Raw genomic sequence first — 11,429 nt, forward strand, 5'->3', positions numbered from 1 at the left:
CCTGCAAAACCAAAACTGTCAGTATGAATATAGATTCAAGAGGATGAGTTTGGTTGCAGATTCGAGGATCCCGGAGACTTGATCATCCTTCTATGATGGTGAGCCTATGCCTTGGAAGATGGACGACAAGCCTACATCATCAACAACTCCATCATCACCACCTCCGAGGAAGGAGACATAAACACATGGGTATGGCACTCCCCTTGGCAACTGCCAAGCTTGGGGGAGTGCCCCGGTATCGTATCACCATCACACTTTTATCTTTACTTTTTTTCTTAGTTCGAACCTTTTGGTAATATCTTGATCTAGTAGAATAAAGTTTTGGTATGATCTAGTTTTGAGTTTTGCTTTATGATCCTTCTATGTAATCGAGTCCATTAGCTATATATAATAAAGATTAGTGTTGAGTCAAGGGCTTGATTATCTTGCTATGATCTTGAGGGAATAAAATAAAAGAGAAAGAATAAAAAGAAATAAAGAGATCATATGGATATTATGGAGAGTAATGACTTCACATATAAAAACTATGATGAGTAAAAGTTGTTGAGAGTTGACAAACATAGTTTTTGTCATAGTTGCAATTAATAGGAAGTAATAAAGAAAGAGAGGTTTTCACATATAAATATACTATCTTGGACATCTTTTATGAATGTGAGAACTCATCAAAATATGACATACTAAAGAGTTGACGTTGGACAAGGAAGACAACGTAATGGGTTATGTTTTCTTACATCTGAAATAAATTATATTGTCATGGATCATCCAACATGTTGAGCTTGCCTTTCCCTCTCATGCTAGCCAAATTCTTTGCACCAAGTAGAGATACTACTTGTGCTTCCAAATATCCTTAAACCCAATTTTGCCATGAGAGTCCACCATATCTACCTATGGATTGAGTAAGATCCTTCAAGTAAGTTTTCATCGTTGCAAGCAATAAAAATTGCTCTCTAAATATGTATGACTTATTAGTGTGGAGAAAATAAGCTTTGTACGATCTTGTGATGTGGAAGGAATAAAAGCGACGGACTGCATAATAAAGGTCCATATCACAAGTGCCAATATAAAGTGACGTTCTTTCGCATTAAGATTTTGTGCATCCAACCATAAAAGCACATGAAAACCTCTGCTTCCCTCTACGAAGGGCCTATCTTTTATTCTTGTCTTATACTTCATACAAGAGTCACGGTGATCTTCACCTTTTCCTTTTTACATTTTATCTTTTGGCAAGCATAATGTATTGGGAAGATCTTGATATATATAGCTAATTGGATGTGAGTTTTCATGAACTATTATTGTTGACATTACCCTTGAGGTAAAAGGTTGGGAGGCAAAACTATAAGCCCCTATCTTTCTCTGTGTCCGACTAAAACTTCATAACCATAAATATTGCGTGAGTGTTAGCATTGTGAAAGACTAAATAATGGTTGAGTATGTGGACTGTTGAAAAGCTCTTCTATTGACTCTTTCCTATGTTATGATAAATTGCAATTGCTTCAATGACTGCGACTATAGTTTGTTAGTTTTCAATGAAGTTTCTAATTCATACTTGAAACTGTGAATGAATTGTTACTTTAGCATAAGAGATCATATGACAATATATGTATATGTTGCCGTTCTAAGAATGATCATGATGCCCTCATGTCCGTATTTTATTTTATCGACACCTCTATCGTTAAACATCTGGACATATTTTCGATCTCAACTTCCACTTGAGGACAAGCGAGGTCTAAGCTTGGGGGAGTTGATACATCCATTTTGCATCATGCTTTTATATCGATATTTATTGCATTATGGGCTGTTATTACACATTATATCATAATACTTATGCATATTCTCTCTTATTTTACAAGGTTTACATGAAGAGAGGGAATGCCAGCAACTGGAATTCTGGTCTGGAAAAGGAGCAAATATTAGAGACCTATTCTGCACAACTCCAAAAGTCCTGAAACTTCACGGGAGCACGTCTCAGAATATATAAAAAATAGTGGGCGAAAGAAGTACTAGAGGGGGGCTACCCACCATCCACGAGGGTGGGGAGCGCGCCCTACCCCCTGGGCGCGCCCCCTGCCTCATGGGCCTCCTGGCAGCCCTCTGATGCCCATCTTCTGCTATATGAGGTCTTTCGTCGAGGAAAAAATCATAAGCTAGCTCACGGGACGAAACTCCGCCGCCACAAGGCGGTACCTTGGCGGGACCAATCTAGGGCTCTGGCGGAGCTGTTCTACCGGGGAAACTTCCCTCCGGGAGGGGCAAATCATCACCATCGTCATCACCAACGATCCTCTCATCAGGAGGGGGTCAATCTCCATCAACATCTTCACTAGCACCATCTCATCTTAAACCCTAGTTCATCTCTTGTATCCAATCTTTGTCCCAAACCCTCAGATTGGTACCTGTGGGTTGCTAGTAGTGTTGATTACTCCTTGTAGTTGATGCTAGTTGGTTTATTTGGTGGAATATCATATGTTTAGATCCTTTATGCATATTAATACCCCTCTGATTATGAACATGAATATGATTTGTGAGTAGTTACATTTGCTCCTGAGGACATGGGAGAAGTCTTGCTATAAGTAGTCATGTGAATTTGGTATTCGTTCGATATTTTGATGAGATGTATATTGTCTTTCCTCTAGTGGTGTCATGTGAACGTCGACTACATGACACTTCACCATTGTTTGGGCCTAGAGGAAGGGATGGGGAAGTAATAAGTAGATGATGGGTTGCTAGAGTGACAGAAGCTTAAACCCTAGTTTATGAGTTGCTTCGTAAGGGGCTAATTTGGATCCATATGTTTCATGCTATGGTTAGGTTTACCTTAATACTTCTTTTATAGTTGCAGATGCTTGCAATAGGGGTTAATCATAAATGGGATGTTTGTCCAAGGAAGGGCAGTACCCAAGTATCGGCCCACCCACATTTCAAATTATCAAAGTACCGAACGTGAATCATATGAACGTGATGAAAACTAGCTTGACGATAATTCTCATGTGTCCTCGGGAGCGTTTCCCTTTATATAAGAGTTTGTCCAGGCTTGTCCTTTGCTACAAAAAGGATTGGGCCATCTTGCTGCATCTTATTTACTTTTATTACTCGTTACCCGTTACAAATTACCTTATCACATAACTATGTGTTACCGACAATTTCAGTGCTTACAGAAAATACCTTACTGAAAACTGCTTATCATTTCCTTCTACTCCTCGTTGGGTTTGACACTCTTACTTATCGAAAGGACTACAATAGATTCCCTATACTTGTAGGTCATCACCACGCGTCGCGGTGCCATAGAGCCGCACCGGCTTTGCACTGCAGCCGGCAGGCCTTGCCTAAGGTTATATCTAAGAAAAATAAGAAAACTCTCGTTCATGTGTTTATGCTAACCTAAGAGAAAAATAAGATAAGGCAATATAAAGTGTGCGGCCAATACACACAAGACCTTTTATAAAAAAAAAGTAAATGTAAATGATGAAAATAAAATGCCATCCCTATAAGGGCATCTCCAACACCGCCCCGCAAACCTTCGGCATGCGTCCAGAGGCGCTGTTCGGACAGCGGAAGCCATCCAACGCGGGCCTGTATCGATTTGCGGGGCAGACCGAAAGAGATTTCTCCCACAAACGCGCGCGCGCGGGGGGGGGGGGCTTTGCGGGAGTCCGGACCGATCCTACGCCTCTTCTGACCACTCTGGCCCACCAAAACCCCTCCTCCCCCGTCTGCACACTTTCCCGCCTAGCGCCAGCTGTCCGCATCCACATCGCTGTAGAGCGTGCTGCTCAACATTGAAGACGGCTCAGGGCGGACGCGACCTCTCACTACCTCCGTCATTGAAGCGGCGCACCGGCCGAGGACGCCGCCCGCGAAGCGTCTTTGGTGTCTGCGCCTGTTCAATGCCGGAGACCGCGTCATTGAATGGGACGAGACTGATATCTACCACACATATTCAATGTCATTGTCCGTTCGTATGCCGCCATTAAGCAGGCTCGCCGGCCGAGAAACCCATTCCAACGTCACATATTGACACACCCGAACACCTCGCCTTACAGAAATCCGCTATATAAAGGCGGTCACACCCGGCTAACTCCACACCATAACACAAGCCCCTCCTCATCCTCCTTCCTTGCATTGCATCCGCCATGACTGCAGGCGGCGAATTCTGTGGGAGAGCCTTTCCACGGAGATGAAGCACGGTGTGGCCGCCCTGGCCACCGCCAGGCAGAGCCGCCTTGCAAGGCGGATCGAGGTCCGCTTGTCGGCCAGCTCGCCCGAGGTCTCCAACAACGAGGACGAGACCACGATGGATACTGGCTCCGACGACACCACCCCGGGTCCCATGCTTCCTATGCACGTTGACTTCACCATGGAGTAGGTGTAGACACAGTACAACGCCGCCATGGCAGATGTGCAGCTTGTGGCGGTGCCTCTGTTGGCGTTCTAGTGGGCGCATGAGGACGGTGCAGCCTGTTTCTCCTGGAGCAGCACCGACGGGCGGAGGGCTAGATCTATGGCGAGTGGGCGAGCAAGGAGGCCGTGGATTGAGGGCAGATCTACAGCGAACCCCAACTTCATCGTGGAGCAGCGTGCCATCTACGATGACGTCCATGCACAAGCCACCGCTCGCCACGAAGCGATCGCCGCAGAGGCGCAGCTGTAGGCGATCACTGAGAAGAACAACGCCAGCTGCGCCTCCTATGCGCCGCCGCCGACCATTAGCCGGCCCGGTGGAACGAAGATAGCGCCGGCGTCATCATTTTCATCATGGACCTCACGGCCACTAGCGACGGACAGGTCGCGGACTCCTCCGAACAGGGTCGGGTCCATAGTTGTGCAAAGTGTGCGGCCCGCACAGGGCCCATAAAATTTAGTGGCCCCAAATTTTTATCTAAGCCTATGTCGAAATCACTAATTATGGAGTACTCGTTGCAAAGAACACTCCACTTTCCCAGGTCGCGACAAGTGGCGCACATGCAGCGCGCCACTTGTCGCAACCTGGGAGTTTTCCTTTTTTCGTAGATCCGTTTATTCAAAACGTTTTATCTCTTAAACCGTGCGTCCAAATCTCGAACCGTTTTCACCATTGGATTCCTCGCGTCGAGATCTTCAAAACTAGATCCATGTTGATAGGTTTTGACGAACTTTTTTTCACAAAAAAACCAGACGAAAAAAACCAGGCAAAAAAACCGAATCGGGAGCCCGGTTTTTTTCCCTTTCCGAAAGAGGCACGCCCGTGACTCTTGCAAAATCACAACCGTGCCTCTCGTGAAAGCAAAACTGTGACTCTCGTGTAAGGAAAAAAACAGAAAACGCGATTTTTTTTCATTTCCGAGAGGCACGGCCATGACTCTCGCGAAAGCACAACTGTGCCTCTCGCGAAAGCAAAACCGTGACTCTCGCGAAAGAAAAAAAATAGAAACGCGTATTTTTTTCCCTTTCCGAGAGGCATGGCCATGACTTTCGCGTAAGCACAACCGTGTCTCTCGCGGAAGGAAAATTGTGACTCTCACGAAAGAAAAAAAACAGAAAACACGTTTTATTTTTCCCTTTTCGAGAGGCACGGCCGTGACTCTCGTGAAAGCACAACCGTGCCTCTCGCGGAAACAAAACCGTGACTCTCACGAAAGAAAAAAAATCAGAAAACGCGTTTTTTTTTCGTTTCCGAAAGGCACGGCCGTGACTCTCGCTGAAGCACAACCGTGCCTCTCGCGGAAGAAAAACCGTGACTTTCGTGAAAGGAAAAAAACACGTTTTTTCGCGAAAAAAAGATTTCAACTTTTTTGATCGAAAAGCTAAGAAAGACCGGGGAAAAACCAAAATGTCGAAAAAACCCGGGAAAAAAACCGTTTCAAAAACCGAAAACGCGTGCGGAAAAATAAAATAAAAAAATTCGAAGGAAGCATCCAGAGTGCGATACGTGGCGAATGGCTGAGAGCGCGCCAACTAACGATGATCGTTACGAGGCTTTCAAAGGAGCGCTCGTTAACTAGTTGCTCCCGGCATATGTATATTTTCTCGTGGGCACTGGGTCGCGCATGGCTGGGCCACTGGTGCGTGTCGCGTCCACGCGACTCGGCGTGATGCCGCTGCTCGATGCGATACCTCGATCAGAAACCATAGGATGGATCACATCCAAAGGAAATGGGCAGGCGAGAATGGCGCATCCAGATCAGAACAAAATCTATCGCATCGCATCCAGAGCCAGCGGCGGGCAACACGACGACATGCGGAGCAACGAACCTTCCAAGTTTCGATTAACTTCTTCTAAAACTCTGATGAACATGTTTCTCTCGCCATCTGCCAAGACAGGTAGATCAACATAACATGTTCCTCTCGCCGCGCTAGTGATGTGAGATCATGTGTAGGATCCATTGTGGAGGATTATCTCTGTCTTTATTTGATACCGGCAGGAGCTAAACAATTCATAAATACTTGCATGGTCCAGGCCCTAGTTTAAGTGTTTAACTGCTCCTGTGGGCTGCCGCTAGTTTGTCCTTCTGATTAACTTTGCTCTTACAGACTTATACTTCTATTTCCTTCGTTCTAAAATAAGTGTCTTAAATTTAATACAAATTTGTATTAAATTTAAGACACTTATTTTGAAATGAAGGAAGTACTCCCTAATCCTAATTGACTTTTGGCAAGGATCCTTACTTTGTTAGAGATCGGTTCTTACCTTCTTGATTAAAGATCATAATATAGCAGTTCATCCGGACAGGACACAAGACTAGGTGAGTTAGACGGTTTGTCTAACTGCCAAATATTGACACTGATATCTGCTGACTGCTGTTGTATCACTTCAATTTTATTTTATTTATCTTTTGTATTTTGTGTTTCAATACAGAGCCATCATGAGGAAGAGATTGTTGTTCAAATAAATGTTATGCGACCGGGAGTACCTGTTAAATAGGTACGATTTTTTCTATATCCAATTGTTACGTAGTAGACACTATATCATATACTCCCTTCATAAAGAAACATAGGAGTAAGAGTGTTTTGATTACAAAAGTAATGATCTAAATGCTCTTATATTTTTTTTACAGAGGAAGTACATTATAATTGCTCCCTAGTGTATTTTTGTGAGATAGGGCTCATTTTTTAGTTTCGCATAGGGCCACGGATTTTGCGGGCCCGACCCTGCCTTCAAGGATGAGTAGGTCACGGGAGGCGGCGGTGCCTTGTGTCCCATGTGGGCCGGTCCGTCTCCGATGTTCTACTTTTCCTTGTCGGAGGACACACCTTTACTTCATCGGTCTTATCGCAAGTGGTCATAAAAACGACGGATGGAGGACGACACGGGCTTGGACGACGGATGCCACCGCTGTAGGATAGGTTTAGGGTTGAGTCTTTATTTTTTTTATTCTAGACGTTCGAAATAATGAAATTTTACTATATTTGTATAAAATACGTTATGTTTATATGAAATCCGGCCGTCTTTGACTGAATTCCGCCCGGTTAGTTGAAATGTTGTCAAAATGTGTACGGTCATCATTGGATGGTGACCTCCCGTATTCATGTGTGTGGAGGAATGCCGAATTTTTTTGCTGGTTGTCGTTGAAGATGCCCGAAGTCACTTGCCAAAGCGCTCCCCAGGAGTTTGAGCGAGGAGCCAAAGCCCAATGCCCATTTTAGGCGTCCCCTTTTATTTTGTTGGAATCACAGTCAACGCCCAATGTTCCCTAGGTCTGCCTTCTTAATTTGCGTTACAGCTACCATTAGATGCCCCGATAAGCCATATTTTATCTGTCACATGCACCGAGTTGTCCCCCGAGCAAAAATCTTGTTTCTGTACAATGAATATGTGTGCCACACCACCATGCTCCGCGGGGAGAGCCACAGAGGCCAACGTGGCCCCTCCTGCGTGGCATGTACCGCGTGGGTGTTGGACGCGCCCCCAGACGGCAAGCAAAACTCCCGGTGTGTGTGGCATGTACCGCGTGCGGTGCGTTCCAGAATCGGCACGCGAGCTCGTAGCCGTCGTCGCTGCCGAAACGGACAAGCATGTACCGCGACGAAGCGTGAGGCAGGTCAGGTACCTCGGCGAGGAGTCCTCGGACCGGCCAAGGAACCTACGAAGAGGTAGAGTACCTCAGTGGCTACCGGCCAAAGCCCTGGGGGTGGGTGTGCGTCATTGCTGGGCTCACCACGAGATGGACCCGCATGGCCGCAAAGCAGAGCGAGAGCGATCCCCGGATTTGTGCACTTGGCTTGTGCAAGAAGCGGGCAAAGCTAGCCATGTACATGTACTGTAGTACGTAGTATATTTTTTACGAGTATAGGTCTCGTGTTCTCTTTTGGGGTGCAGCTCCCCCGCAGCCGCAGTAGCGCGGGTGCGAGTTACTATCGGTGAACAAGTGCGACAAGTGCGACCACGTGGCCATATGCCCACCGCATCCACACAGGAGACGAGTGCCGGCACACAAAAGATCTGTTGGGCCGATTTATTCTGGCAAAGATGCATCACATGCATACTCATGTATTTCTTGGGAGCGGCTAAACCGACACAAGTCATTTTCGGATCGTATTCCTACGACGCAAAATTGCTGGTGCTGGTGGTAGCTTGTGTATCATACAAAAGCCAATGGTTCACGCGCATGCCCTCGCAAAAAAGGAAAGCCCGCGTAAGGGCACTCAAAATGTGGCGCAAAACAGGGTAACCAACATGTGGTGCACAAGTAACGTGCGCAGCCGACTTGATAGCCCCAACTTCCCACAAAATGATAAACCATGATTTCCATTGATGGATGGGTTGTCCCCATTTTGAATTGCGCTCGCTCAACGTCCAAAATCGTAATGTACTCGTTCTAACCTCGCTCCTAGGTCTGACTTCTTATTAAGCCATATATTTTAGGTTACAGCCATAGATTGCATCACCCCACCCGATCAGCCATACGTATTTTATGCCGTCACACGCACCGAGCTGTCTCCCCGGAGTGTTATTTTATCTCCCTCGCAAAAAAAAGGAGTGTTATTTTATCCAGGTCAAATTCTTGCTGTACAGCATCTCGTAAAAGGAAAATAATTACCACCATACATACGTTGGGAGAGCCAGAGGTCAACTTGGCCCCTCCTGCTTCGCCCAGACGGCACAAAACTGATGCACCCGCAGACGACGAGGACACCCAGTGTGTGTGTCACGGCACGTCGGACCGCATCGCACACGTCACCGCCGAACCAATTTCCGTATAAATGCGGTAGCTACAGAGTAGTACAAGTCGGCCCACATCGTATCAGTCCCAGCTATCGCACACACTGCATCGGCCAGCTCAGGATCGGGCAAGAAGAGAAGACGACATTTATTTTCTTCCCCCGCGGGAGATCGATCACAGCCGGGCAGCCATGGGCGAGGAGGCTCCGGTCGCGGTCACCGCGGCGGTGACGACGTCGCCGGCGCCCCACCTGCTCCTCATATGCTTCCCGGGCCAGGGCCACGTCAACCCCATGCTCCGCCTCGCCAAGCGCTTCGCGGCCAAGGGCCTCCTCGTCACCTTCTCCTCCACCTCCTACGTTGGAGGCAAGATCACGGCCTCCTCCGGGGTGGAGGCCGGCGGCGACGGCGTGCCGCTCGGCCGCGGAAGGATCCGGTTCGAGTTCTTGGACGACGATTTCGACGGGAATGACCTCGACGACCTGATGAAGCACCTGGAGACGACCGGCCCCGTGGTGTTCGCGGAGCTGCTGAGGCGCCAGGAGGAGGCGGGCCGGCCGGTGACGTGCATCGTCGGGAACCCGTTCCTCCCGTGGGCGATCGACGTCGCCCACGATGCCGGCATCCCCACGGCGGTGCTGTGGGTGCAGTCGTGCGCCGTGTTCTCGCTCTACTACCACCACGTGCACGGGCTCGTGGAGTTCCCGCCCGAGGACGACCTCGACGCCCGGGTCAACCTCCCGGGCCTCCCGCCGCTGTCCGTCGCCGACGTGCCGTCGTTCCTGCTGCCGTCCAACCCCTACAAGCTCCTCACCGACGCGATACTGAAGCAGTTCCGCACCATCCACAAGGCGTCGTGGGTGTTCGTCAACTCCTTCTACGAGCTGGAGCCCGAGGTGGTGGACGCGCTCCCGGGCATCTCGCCGCCGCCGCCGCCGCTCATCCCCGTGGGCCCGCTCGTGGAGCTGGAGGAGGAGGGCGCCGTGCGGGGCGACATGATCAAGTCGGCGGACGACTGCGTGGGGTGGCTGGACGCGCAGGCGCCGCGCTCCGTCGTGTACGCGTCGCTCGGCAGCGTCGTGGTGCTGTCCGCCGAGGAGCTGGCCGAGATGGCGCACGGGCTCGCGTCCACCGGCCGCCCCTTCCTGTGGGTGGTTCGGCCGGACTGCAGCGCGATGCTTCCCGAGGGGTACCTGGACTCCGTCGCCGGGCGCGGCATGGTGGTGCCGTGGAGCCCGCAGGACCTGGTGCTGGCGCACCCGTCCACGGCGTGCTTCCTCACGCACTGCGGCTGGAACTCCACGCTGGAGACGCTCGCGGCGGGGCTTCCCGTGGTGGCGTTCCCGCAGTGGGGCGACCAGTGCACGGACGCCAAGTACCTCGTGGAGGAGTTCAAGATGGGGGTGCGCATCGGCACGCCGCTGCGGAGGGACGCCGTGCGCGACGCCGTGGAGGACGTCGTGGCCGGGCCGGACGCCGGCGCGATGCTCGAGAAGGCCAGGGCGTGGTGCGCGGCGGCGAGGACGGCCGTGGCGGCCGGCGGGTCGTCGGACCGCCACGTACAGGCGTTTGTTGACCAGGTTGTGGCGGGAACCATTGGCGCACGAGCAGATAAGGACCTTGTGGCTGCGGAGCAGCAAGGTTTCGATTCATCTTCTCTACGTGGAAACTAAGGATTATTTCGGCCATCTTCAGTGAAGAAATGTGCAGAGATTTCTGAAGTTCAAAAGCGAGACACGCACAAGACTACTCAATCGAAGCAACTTTGTCGCAGGCAGGCGCCTACGTTGGCACACAGTCGGAAGCATCGATCGGTATGAGCAACTGAAGTCCATCGTTGACGCGATGTTGCGAGTCTTGGAGCTTAGCACTGGAGTCTGAAGATGCCGCGAGAACCGAAGCTAATAATAATTGTACGTACTAGTCTTCGTAGCATGATATTTTGTTCTCTTTGATCCTCTTGTTATGTTTGTTGTCAGTCATACAGAGAGCCAGGCAGGCTACAATTCAGTGTGTTCATTTAAGTGTCAATAAATTTAGTTATTAAGAGCCTAATTTTGGCGCCGTTAAAGCGCTAGCAACCCTCCGCTCCTGTGAAATGCCTGCGCCAGCGAAGACGCCATTGCCGCCAGCGAGCGTGTAAATGTAGCACCGCTGTGTTTTGGATTCGGGGACGACATCTGAACTGCCACAAATGTCACGCAGTATATACAGTTTAGGGAACGCGAGTAACATCTGCTAGCTAGTGTAGTGCTGATGTGTCTATGAACTGGCCACATGAGAGAAGCTTCAG

At 49.4% G+C, this 11,429-nt stretch overlaps 1 protein-coding gene across 1 annotated transcript; it reads left to right on the forward strand.

Annotated features, from left to right (window-relative positions):
- The first annotated feature begins 9,013 nt into the window (after positions 1–9,013).
- Positions 9,014–11,191, forward strand: LOC119316551 (gallate 1-beta-glucosyltransferase-like). The gene has a single exon (XM_037590875.1). It carries the CDS (start codon positions 9,328–9,330, stop codon positions 10,807–10,809), a length of 1,482 nt encoding a protein of 493 aa, XP_037446772.1. The 5' UTR covers positions 9,014–9,327; the 3' UTR covers positions 10,810–11,191.
- The last annotated feature ends 238 nt before the right edge of the window (positions 11,192–11,429 follow it).

Source organism: Triticum dicoccoides, chromosome 6A, assembly GCF_002162155.2.
Source record: "Triticum dicoccoides isolate Atlit2015 ecotype Zavitan chromosome 6A, WEW_v2.0, whole genome shotgun sequence".
Classification (NCBI taxonomy): domain Eukaryota; kingdom Viridiplantae; phylum Streptophyta; class Magnoliopsida; order Poales; family Poaceae; genus Triticum; species Triticum dicoccoides.